Source organism: Clytia hemisphaerica, unplaced genomic scaffold (genome assembly GCF_902728285.1).
Source record: "Clytia hemisphaerica strain Z4C2 unplaced genomic scaffold, Clytia hemisphaerica genome assembly, whole genome shotgun sequence".
Taxonomy (NCBI): Eukaryota; Metazoa; Cnidaria; class Hydrozoa; order Leptothecata; family Clytiidae; genus Clytia; species Clytia hemisphaerica.
In genome coordinates this window covers 718,269-730,731 of record NW_027104287.1, presented here as the reverse complement: position 1 = coordinate 730,731, position 12,463 = coordinate 718,269, and the positions used below count along the sequence as shown (strand labels likewise).

Sequence of the window (12,463 nt, the reverse complement as noted above, 5' to 3'; positions counted from 1 at the left end):
CCAACAAATCGTAAGCTGGCGTGAGAGGGCAACCACTGTTGATTGTTCTCTCTTTCCATCCTTCAAAGTTTCTGTGATACATGGCAAAATATTTCGGTCCATTTTGTAATGTGGAATCTCGATAATATCCTTCAGTGAGGAACTCCACTACCAGAATCATCTGCTTTAGTTTGTTTTGATCGAGATCTGAGTTTGCTTGTGATGGTTTAACAACAATCGACTCGTAAAAATGTTCAGCGAGACGAGATAACCTCGAGGAGTTGCAATACTCATCCTGATAATTTTGAAAATGGTTGTTCCCTTCAACATACCTCATGATGGTTTTGTAATTCACGTTGAACGTCACTTCATAACAATATGGAAGATGAGCTTCAACGCGACCCACGAATTGCTCATATGCTTTCTCAAATATCTGTGAGCAAAACTCTTCAGGGAGTTTCTGCACCAACTTGCTTGTTAGTGGAACTTTCCGACAAATTTCCGTCGAAATAGAAACAGTCTCAACATCTTCCAGATGTTTCAGCTGTTCACGATATTCATTCATCGCTTTTCGGTCTTTGACAAAGGATTTGTATGTGTTTATTGAGCCAGGGTAAGGTTTCCGCTGACCCATCAGATAGATAATTTTGATCGTATTTTGAGCTAAAAAATCAACAGGCACTCCCCGTAATGGAGCGATCTGTAACATCTTGTCATAAACACGCCCTGTGATTTTACGTAACTCTACCAACTCGTAAATGTAATGAATGCTTTTAGGCGCATGTGGAAAGTATTTTCTGAAGATCTCATAACGTCCAACGGGTGTAATCGAGGCGCCAACAACGCCCTCTGTGAAGACGATGGTGACGTCATGTTTGGTGACATCATAAACGAAGTTGAGAAACCAAAACAAAGCGATTTCGTCATCGATCTCCTCGCCAACGTCAGTGAAAATAAGAATGGAAATCCTCTTCTGACCCGACTTGCTCATTTTATTATCTTATCTCTGCAAATGAAGAAGAAAAGAAAAACAACGTCATAACATGAACGCGTTAAGCTTTGACTGACCCACAGCTATTCTTTTGTAAATCTCAGGTTCAGTTGTTCTTAATCTGTGCTTTCAAAGAGGCCCCTCCGCAGACTTAAAATTAAACCATTCACGCAAAGAAACCCACTGTGAGCATTGTATCACAGTTTCCAAAATTAAACCTGTAAGGACGGGGCTGAATAAAGTTTATGCCAGGCGAAAATAAAAAAATGGAGTTTCCGGAATGCGGGTGAAGGAAAAAAGCTCTCATGAAGCCGGCCGAAAAAAAAGAATGAAGAATCCTCATTGAAATAGAACTTTAAATAGAACTTTTATGTACAAACAGCATGGAAGTAACTGAGTACTATCCAACTTGATTTTCTTTATGATGAACCATATAGATGAACCCATAGTCTGCGCCCGGGTCAGAAAATTATTATTTTTCACCCGAGAAATACTACATTTTTTTAATTTTCGCCTCAGTATAATCACTTTTCAAGGGGATGTTAAAGCATAGTATAAGAAAGCCGCGGCTGGAATGATAACATTCAGTCAAAAGATATCAAACAAAGTTATAAGCTGATTGACGTCTAAAAACGCTGTTTTCTGCAGTTTTTTGCTGTTGGGGTCAATCACTTATTAACTTTGTATCATAACTTTATATTGAATAAATATTTTAATGAAATTTCTTCACAGTGTCAAAATCTCTGCAGTGAAAATGAAAGTTATAGCACTTTTCTACAAGATCTTCATTTTTTTCTTCTTCATTTTCATCTTCATTTTTAGAATTTTTTTAAAGATTTTTTTTATTTCAAATTGTTCCACTCACTAATATCTTTCCAATGATACCAAATTTATAAAGATTGAAGAATCCCTTCAAAAGTTATAGGTAAAAGAAAAAAGAGTGCACACTTATCGTGAATAGACTTTAGTTTGCTATTGTTTAGTACAAATTCGGTCTCTCTTTTAACCAATCAGCTCATGCAGCACTTTTTTGCCTGCAACCAACTTTGGCCCTCATGCTAAAAAAGACCGAGTCAATTTTGGAGAGAATCGGGTGGGGGTGGCATGTTCATAAGAGAAGGAATCTTATTACAATATTCTCTAAGTCCCTTATCACTAACCTGATAACAGATAGTGTATTTTCTGGCCCAGTACGCTGAAGCTCTAAAGAGGTGGGCGAAAATATAGTTTTTAGCGATCTTTAGAGTTTCAGCGTGTCGAATTAAGAAAACTCCACAGCTGCTATCAGGTTACTTATCACCCCCTCCAACAAAAAAATCATTGGTCTACTGCAAATAAACTAAGAATAGTACTCTTAGGTTCAAAATAAACGGGGGGGGGGGTGGGTTGGAAATTGTAATTACAAAAACCCCAAAATAAGGTAAATGTAGGCTAAAATCAGGCTATTTAGAGAAGAATAAGGGACCTTCTCTTTAAAAGCTGAAAAAATTCTTAAAAATTAATAAACGGGGAGGGGGTCCTAATAAGGTCCAGGGGGGTTGAAAAATTTTCAAAAAACTAACAAGCGGGGGCCGTTTATTTATTAAAAATACATTTCCTGGTTTTAAAAGAAATATCCCGAAAAAGAGGAGGAAATAAAATGCTTCATTGGATTCTTTTGAACATGAAATTATCCGACAATTCTTCAATTGAAAGACATTCTTCTTGATAGAGACTTCAGAAAAAGTCATTGAGATGAAGAAACAATACATTTCCTGGTTTTAAAAGAAATATCCCGAAAAAGAGGAGGAAATAAAATGCTTCATTGGATTCTTTTGAACATGAAATTACCGACAATTCTTCAATTGAAGACATTCTTCCTGATAGAGACTTCAGAAGGAGACCAGAAACATAATTTGGACTTGGATTAAGGTATTTTTGGTATTCTTTAAAATTTGATACGATTGTTTGTGGTGCAATTATTGAGGCTTCTTGTTTTCATTAGACTATGGAGTGGTGTGGTTTAAAGTGGAAGCGAGAGCGATGAATTGATATCAAAATTTCTTTCTTTTAGGGGTGTTGATTGACCAGCATTGAAAATGCAGCTATTGAAAGCTTTCGTTATTTTGTTGATGATGTGCTCAATATGGGTGAATGGGAAACAAAGCGAGCGACTTCATCATGGGAAGAAACAAATCAACAATTTGCCATTCATCCAACAACACAATGACTCAACATTGCACACAGAGGAAATTTCAGCGAAAAGAGGAGCCCATTGGGTAAGCAATAATTTTATTTTCAAAACTTAAGTGATGTTGGATGCTAAATGAATGAGTCTGCTAAATGACGTGTTCTACGAGTGCCCACGTGCCTCATTTTTTGACGTGCCTTCGTGCCCTACGTGCCTTCGTGTTCGCGTGCTTACGTGCCCTCCGAAATTTGACGTGTCCAACGTGCCTACGTGCTTACGTGCCCAAAGTTTTGACGTGCCCTCCAATTTTCGACATTTTGACGTGCCCTCGAATTTTGACGTGCCCTTGAATTTTGACGTGCCATCAAATTTTCGACGTGCCCTCGAATTTGACGCGCCCTAATATTTTTTTCTTGAACAAATCTGGTATTTTTATAATTAGGCTACCTTAGTAGCTTAGAGGAAGAATGAAATTAGATTATGACTTAGTAGGATTTCGAAGATAGTAAACACACTTTTTCACGAAAATAAAATATTTTTCAATCAAAAATCAGCTTATGATAATATTCTTACAGATAAAATATATTTTTTTGAAAATTTATCAACTAGTCATAGCTTTCACTAAATGCCCCCACAGAAAGGTTATGTCATGCACTTATAAAGCTTTTAACGCTTTAAAGACTTTTAAGCATTAAAATATTCAGGAATAATTGATTGATTTAATTGTTGATAGATTGATTGATTTCAGAGGCATTTGCTTGAAATATAAAAAAAAAGATTATATTACATTAAAAAAATACTTGAAGAATTCATGCAGCTTGATAATTTAATAGAATTTAAAGAAAAGCTCCTCGAAAATACTGAAAAGGGAGAGTTTGTACTTTTACGGTGTGACGGGATTGACCCTTTTTTAGAACGGTATTACGGGATTTGACGAAACAAAAGACGGGAAAACGGTATTTTAAAATCAGACGGTGACGGTATTTGGCCTTATCTTTTGTCATTTTGCCGGTATTTGAACCTGTACAAACCGGTGTGACGGTGTTATTATTTTTTTCAATTTTCGGGATTCCGGGATTCAGCAAAAATTTTGACGGGAAAACGGTATTTCGAACCCCTACAAAGTAAACCCCCCCCCCTGAAAATATTAGTAGGGGGAAATTTGTTCGTTTTTATGAGGTTGCTCGACTTTTTTAGTCAAAGCACTTGTTATTACGAGTGGGGTGAATGGGGTGAATATGGTTAAATTTCAATTTTTTGCCTGTGCATGTCAAACTAAAATTTTTTGGGTTAACTTTATTCTATATCTAGGCAGGATCAAAAATATTTTACCAAAAAAAAAAAGTCTCAAAAAAAAGTGGGAAGCCTTTTTGTACAGAGGTGTATAAAACTCGACTTCTGAATTTTAATTAATTTTCAGCATACACGTTTTTTCTTTTATTAGAACCTAGTTTATAAGAACATTGAGGCTGAAATTCGTCGAAAAATTAAGAACATCGTAAGAACATGCCCAGTCTCAGTTTGGAAAAAAATGACAAAAAATACAATTTTTTCCTCTTTTCAAGCAGTTTTAACTGAACTTAGAGATGGATTTTCTAAAATCGAGAGTCAAATAATGTCCAAATTTTACCAACTTTAAGTGCTCTTTATTTTGCATGATATTGTCGATTTAGAGGAGTCTGAAAAATTAAGAACGCATTTAAGAACATTTTAGGCTGAAAATTGCTAAGAAAATAAGCACATCCAGGCTCAGCCAAATTTTAGGTGTTCTAATAAAAAAAAAAACGTGTACTCTTTGATGTTTACTTTTTTGTAAAGCCTGATCATCTCTATATGTACATGCCGATACAGCAGCAAATCAGAGAAAATGAATACATGGAGCGTGGGGTAAAGATACATAGATCATAAATCTAATAATAAATCAGAAATTTTACAAACAAAACTAAAAGCATTATTGATTTCGTCAGTGTTTTCAACTGTGAAAGTTGGCTTGACGTCATCAAAGTTCCATTGACCTTTGATTTTGACTGGTAGTATTTGTATTTCATCTGTATCCTGGATATCGTCGAATCCAGGAGACCGACACCATAGTTCATCAGTTGTCCCTCTACGTTGAAAATGGTCAATTCGACATGTCCCATCGTTGTTGTCTTGTTGCGATCAAGAAAGAACCCGACGTACCATTTCTGTTTGAATTTTGCGTCCCAGATAACTGCAACTGGCTGGTTTGGTTGAAAATTGTCAGTTTTCTCAGTAGCTGAACCTTTCTCAGGAGCAACATTATCTTTAATGATGGAAAGGTCACACTTTCCTCGACAGTAGTTTCATCATAAAAAGAACAGTCAGATTTTCGATCATTTCTTCAAGAGAAAGGTTATTTACCTTATAAAGTTCTCTTCTCACCTCAGCGTCGCGCTGATGAGTGACTCACTGATATTGAATCTCCTGTCTCAGGAATGTTTTAAGCTCTGGTGGGTTGGACTGAACAAGTGATTTTAATTCACTTACCGATGTTAATGGACCGTTGTGATCTTTGCATTTCTTTAGTACTTGATCAACAAACTCAGAAGCTCTCGCCTTCTTCTTGATATTTTCACGTATTCTAGCACGCTTCAGTTCATTTTGTTTTTGTGTCCATGAAATTTCCATCTCGTCGAGAAGTCTCATGATTTTCTGAAAGGATTTCTGAGCAGAAAGGCTTTCATCTGCATCTAAGAGCACGATGTCCTCTCTAATTCTCTTTGTTTTAAACAACTTATTTGAAAGGATAGCTGAAAGCGATGCTAGATACCCACACTTTGCTAAATAATGTTCACAGTTTATGTTTTTGTCTTTCATTCGATGTGATGAATTCTGGTAGCCCCGGGAAGGGGGCACTCCAGGTAAGTAACCTACCGGACGTGTGGCCCTTAAGGGTAGGTTTTTTGGACTTTGGAAAGTGCACTGTAAGGGTTGATTTGTGAGCAAGTGGGAAAAAGTGCACTGTAAGGGTGTAAAATTTGAGAAAATACCAAACTTTAAGCTAAAATTTGAGAAATTTCAGAAAGATTTTGCCCTGAAAAGGGCATAAAATTTAGAAAAATTGCGCTATAAGGGTCGATTTTCAGCCAAATTTTTCCTGCACTGTAAGGGTCCAATTTTAGAGACCTGATTTTTGGCCGAACGTACGGTCGTTTTCAAAATCGAGTGACCCCCGGGCTGGTAGCACGTTGATTTGTTTTTTCCCCATCTGGAGCCCAGTACTCTCGCTTACACTGCAATTCAACTCAAATAGTAGCTTGAAGGTACATCTCGTCTAATAAGTAAGTATCGAGTTCAGTAATTGGACCTTCTTTGACAACATGCACGTGTGTCCAATCAACTTTGTATTCAGTAAGGGTTTCTAGCCTCTTGCTCGAAAGGTCAGTACAAAGTTTCGGTAGAACATTGCCTTTTCGGTGAAATTCAAAAAAGGCATGGTTACATTATATGTAAAGTTTGCCAGTGCTTTAAAACCTGCAATGATGAAGTCACTTTCTAGATAAATTCGGCAAGCCCTCAAAGAAGGTTATTCAATGGCGTTTCTTCGAGTACTTTATGAAAAATAGGCAGGCTATCGTAGACTGACCCCGCTTGATAACCTAATCTAGTGAATCTTTTCTCTTTATAAAGGCTAAAGGTTTTGTGTAAACCTGTCTCCTCGAGCTTTAAATTGAATCAAGGACACTTGTATAGCGAAGCTACGCTATACAAGTGTCCTTGATTGAATACATCTGCCATTGATGTTGTCTTGTTGTTGTCACCTTCAACAGCCACTAGCTTCAGAAGGGCCTCTAGTTCGGCCTCAGTTACGCTTTTCTTTGATCTATGGAATGACTTCGGCTGAGGTTCCCGTGACACAATGGATTCAAGAAGATCGATCTTAGTTTCGATTTGGCTCAGCGTTGCGAGGTTATCAGCGTCTAGTCGCTCACATGTGTGCGACTTGCACAAAATATGATGGGGTATGTAAGATTTTTAACATCTCCTTGTTTGTTTGTTTTTCTCCTTGTTTGTTTGTTTTTCTCCTAGTTTGTTTCTTACAACAATATATGTCATGATCATTCACTAAATAGACCTTTTCCGATAATGCCGCAGACATCTTAGCTTGTAGGCAAATATATAGCGGTCAATAAATCAGAAAGGTACCAGTGGATACCCCTTAAAACCAAACACCCCTTAAAACCTGCAAAGTTGGGTTTTGGGCTCTCCTAACCACCAAACTTAATTTTTAATATTGTGTAATTCACTTTTCTACAATCTCTAATAATAAGTACTCTCATAAAATAACTAATTGCAAGAATTTTAACTATCGTAAAGTGTCGTAAAATAATTCGAAGTTATTAAAAAATTATCAAAAATCCCTTCAAAAAATCATGTTTTTCGGACCTAGAGATTACACAAATGAATTTAAGGTCATAAAACCTATACTTTTTAGGTACCTATACTTATGGTAGGTACGAAAAAATCATTTTCTTCTCCATGGTTACACCACAAAGAAATCGTAAGGCCCTCAATATTCTATTTTAAAGCTCATTTATGGTGGTGGCCAATTAAGTCTGAAAATCGACTTTCTCAAAACATGGTCATATTGCATACCAAAATGTCACAAATTTGATGGAGATTTAGAAAAAAACATTAGTACTAAACCTCAAAAATGAAGTAAAAAAAGTTTTGACCCTTCAAAGGGGTAAAGAGGGTCACGTATTCACGCACAAAATTTTGCCAATTCACGTATTCACGCCCGAACAAAACCATTTTCATGTTCACGCGCCAATTTTGCTTTTATATCTTTAGTTAAAACGATTGTGACCTTATTGGGTTAAATATGTGACCTTTTTATGATTTCTTTAAGCAGTTCAACCTATTCTTATGCCAAACATTTTCGCCAATATGAAGTTTTCTGCAGTTTTGTGACCTAATTCTCGATAGCGTCGACCTTTTAAGGCATCTTTTACAGCTATTTCAGCTTTAATAAAGCAATTTTTTAGGTCTGCCGCGCCAAAGTTACAAAAAACTACCCCTCTGGCGTAGGATGGGCTTTTGGTGTGGGATTTGCTTCCTCGCAGACCCGTAAGAAGTCTTTTTTAATTTCAAATCGAGGTTGTACCACATATGGTTTGAGAAGCCGTAGACTTAAACACGATCTCCAGGTGGAGCGGTAGTACAAGCAGAGGACGCAAATTCCAATATTTGACACCTATGTCATGGAAGGAAATGTATGAAGACAACAAAGCGAGCGAAGCGAGTACGAAATTTTTCGACTTTCAGTCCTTTTAAGATTGAAAAACGGCCTTAATACGCTATTGTTAGTCAAGTATGCCTTGTTTGGTCGTACACAATTTTTTTGAAAATCTTTGATTTTATTTAACACTACTTTTTCCAGTCAATGATTTTTGGGTTTCGATTCTGTTGCAGGATTCTTCATATTTTTTTCTTCCAACTTCTTTTAAAACTTCAACCTCTTATCTACATATGTAGTGCATAATTTATAATGTTCACAATAGTGTTGTTTATCGCACGATTTTACTTTATTGTTTGCTCACAATCTGAACACATACTAATTTCACAAACGAGACATATTCTTTCGAGATACACAGTTAGTTGGAGCAAAATCCGAAAAATCAAAAAATATGATCTCGAGGGTTTTTTAACATTCAGTTTACCCCAATTGACAAAGAAAGCAAATGTTTATTCTATTTCGGAAGGCACGTAGGCACATAACCAAACCCTTTTCTTTATTTTTCTAGACATCTAGTGAACAGCCCGGGAAGAGAGAGACAATACGGTTCTGAAACGAACTCCGAAAACCGATCCGAACGATGCGACCGACGCTCTAGTGAAAGAAATAAAAGATATCAACCTTAATGAATTCGCTGGCAAAAAGATGGGTAAAGCACAAAGTAAGAAAGATTTCAAAAAGTTCCTAAATTTCATATAATATCAGTGGTTGATTGAAATTCTATTGACGTTTTTGCTTAGGTTAATTTGCGAACTTGTAATTTCCCTCCTAGCTTTTGTAATTTCCCTCCTAGATTTTGTAATTTCCCGCAAAAGTGAAATTTCCATCGTTTGAAAACTAATCACTTTTTTGAAGTTCTTACTAACTTCAAAGGCTTAAGTAAATGGAATACTATCCTATTAAAACTCGATTTGCGTTTCTATGACTTTTTTGAGACCTCTTTTTAAAGTTTCAGATTGATTTCCAGTGTTGACGTCTTTCAGAATTGTTAGAATTTCAATCCAAACAATGAGATTAACCAGGAATCCCATGCTTGTTTTCGTAAAATTCTGGATAAATTACCCTCGGTCAAATTTCGAAATGTTTTAAATTTCAAAAAATTTCAAAATTGACCTCGGGCAATTTATCCCGAATTTCCCTTCTTATAACCATGAGATTACTAGTACATATCAGTGGGCAATATTTTAGAGTTAAGGGATAAATTGCAGTATTCATTTGAAAAGCCTTCACACTATATTACAGGTCTTTTTGGTATTATTGCCGGGATTGTGACGGGAAAAAGGCCACAAACAGTTTGCATTAAATAGCCCTTTTAATATTTCCTTCCACAAGCCCTCCAAACCAAAACATTCGTTTTAAAACATTCGTTTTCTTTCTACAGAGGGGTGGAGTACATCGTTGGGCGCTGCAGAATCACTTTATGATAAGATTAAGCAAAAGGATAAAATGGGCATCGCAATTTCAACCATCACAATGGCATCGGGGTTGGCTGCAATGACGGGTGGACCTGTCGGTTTCCTTGTTGCCATAGCACTAGATACTGTCAAGACCATTCTTACACTGATCGACAAACACCAAAAAGGTCCCCCTGAAAGCGAATCTTCAAAACTGCAGAAAGCGATCGAAAAATCCTTGAGAAAATTCACAGAGACGGAGTTGAGTGCTGATTGGAACGGTTATAAGAGATTGACGGAGGTTTTTTTGAAGCATTTGGACATGATCGAAAGCTTCGACGAGATCAAGCCTTTGACAGGGAACAATGAGCAGAAATTCAATATCGAAGACATGGGAGGAAAAGAAGAAGTCAAACAGCAACTTTTTGATGAAGTGTCCCCTCAAATCTACAAAGTGTTGACGGCCAGTACACACTTACTCGGCAAGATCGAACATCATATCTCCAAGGTTTGTGATTTCGACATTCAAGCAAGGAAGGTGAAAGAGGAGTGGAAGCTAGAAAAATGGAGAATTGTCAATTTCGAGAGGGAGCCCATTCCGAAAGAAGATGAAATTGAAGAAAAGGATTCTTTCGCTACCAGCTGTTTAAAGTTGTACGAATTGTACGCCAAGATCACCACATATCATTATCAAACCTATTTGAAGGGTTTAGAAGTCATCCAGAAAATTGTCGGAGAAAAATACTACGACGCTCCTTCTGATCTTCCACCAACCGACCCAAAGAAAGAAGCAAAAAAAGAAGCAAAGAAAGAAGCAAAGGAAGAAAAGTCGAGGCGGAAAGCGTACGTTTTTATGCAACTCCTCTTAGATATGATTCAAAAACTCCCGTGAATACAACAAGAAAGTTTTCAAACCCTTCCTCAACCCTTACGAGCACTACAAGATGCGATACACAGTCAACTATTATCACAACAACGCCAAAATGTACGAACACTTGAACACTTATTTGAAGGAATTCTACGTGGATGAAGATATTCAAAAGAAAGTCATGTTTTGTAGTCAACAATCACTCCTTGGTTCCTGTTATCTAGAAGATGGCACAAAAGCACAACAACCTGGCCCCTGGCGATCGGCTTATGTTCCCAAAGGCAAGAGTATCACTGTACAATACCAGGTTAAGAAGGGACAAGATGTGACATTCGATGAGAACGATGGACTTCCAATCCAAATGATCGGTCCTTCTTCTATGGGCATGCTATTCACCTTGAAAATGAAGTACAGAACTAGCGTGCTGAAAGCCAAAGATCACAAAGAACGCATATCACAGTTCCAAAAGTTTGATCAATATGTCAAACAGATAACAGTTGCTGATGACAAAGAACCTCCAAAAGACGCACAAGGGAAACCCGGTCCACCCAAGAAATTGTTTAAAATGTGCGTCACCAGAGATTATTTGCAAGACAATCCAAGACACCATGCTTCAGTTTGCATCACAGATGAATTTAAAGGAGTTGTTAAAACCATTACATTGAACCGAGTCAAATCACCCACTGAATGGAGAGGGGCAAGAATATCAGTCTTTCATGCAGTGAACCTGACCTCGCCTTCGTGGGAACACATCATTGGAACGAGCAAAACAAGCAGTTTAGATGGGGGCCCTTCTTCAGCCCTTTTCCCATGATGCAACTTCCAGGCAGTGTTCGATGGGATACCATCACAGTCTACCCTTACAAAGACGAGGATGACAGCACAGTGAAGGCAATCGCAAAAGATGACAAAATTTGTGAAGGAAACAACAATCTGCTGTGCCAAGGAGAAACCATTGATAAGAAGATTTTCATCACTATCTGCAAGAAAGCAGAATTAAAAGGGTATTGCGAAGAGATCCCTGTCTTGAAAAGTGAAATCACTGGAAATAATAAAGAGAAGCAAGTTCCGTTGACAGTGATTAATGGAGATGGAAAGTATTTTCAGCTGAACCAAGAAAAGAAGTTAAAAAACCAACAAGTAGCAATAGGCACACAAGATTCACCTGATCCAACATCAATGACACATACTCACCTCTACGATAGTTACTACGATGTCGACAACTCTGTGTGGCAACCATTGATTAAAGATGGTAAAGCCTACAATTTATTGCAAAGCATGAAAGTTCCCGACGATATTTTGGTGGAATTGTACACGAAAGGTGCGAGCGGGAAACGAGACCGAAAGTTTGGTGCTTATGAAGGTCCGTTGACGGTCGACCGGATCGATGGCAATGACGTCATGTCGAATCTCATTCATTTCATTGTCATTAAATATTCACCCAAAAAAATTGCAGCGGAAGATACAACAGCGGGAGGCGATCAGGCAGATGTCGATCCGAAAGCAGAAAATCATACCATGCCCAATGACGCGGAGCCGTTAGTTTCCCTTCCGGAAGGGCCTGATAACGGAGACTCGACAACCGATCAAAACACATTGAGCAATCCTGAACCCTAACTAAACCGAATTAAGTTCACAAAGAACATTTGTAAACTCAATAATATTTAATTTGAAAAAAACTATAGAGCACCTATGTAAGAAGCATATTTCATTATTTTGACATTCTATCCATTTTTCACTTGCTGCTCAATTCTTTGAAATAAAAGTCTCTCGTTTCTTGTTTACCCTTATACTTTACATT

General features: G+C 37.4%; 1 protein-coding gene across 2 annotated transcripts; it reads left to right on the top strand.

Moving 5' to 3' along the window:
* The first annotated feature begins 2,576 nt into the window (after positions 1 to 2,576).
* LOC136817038 (uncharacterized) lies at positions 2,577 to 12,411 on the top strand. Of its 2 annotated transcripts, XM_067073384.1 has the most exons (4): positions 2,577 to 2,881; positions 3,024 to 3,228; positions 8,909 to 9,061; positions 9,782 to 12,411. In XM_067073384.1, the coding sequence occupies exons 3-4, from the start codon at positions 9,046 to 9,048 to the stop codon at positions 10,684 to 10,686; spliced, it is 921 nt and encodes a 306-aa protein (XP_066929485.1). In that variant the 5' UTR covers positions 2,577 to 2,881; positions 3,024 to 3,228; positions 8,909 to 9,045; the 3' UTR covers positions 10,687 to 12,411. The 2 variants fall into 2 exon arrangements, with proteins under 2 accessions (XP_066929485.1, XP_066929484.1); XM_067073383.1 differs by lacking the exon at positions 2,577 to 2,881 and having other exon boundaries at positions 2,967 to 3,228.
* Positions 12,412 to 12,463: the final 52 nt, after the last annotated feature.

Bases quoted from the DNA above. Each gene is read 5' to 3' on its own strand.
- LOC136817038 (XM_067073383.1), top strand. From the start codon at position 11,350: ATGGAGAGGGGCAAGAATATCAGTCTTTCATGCAGTGAACCTGACCTC.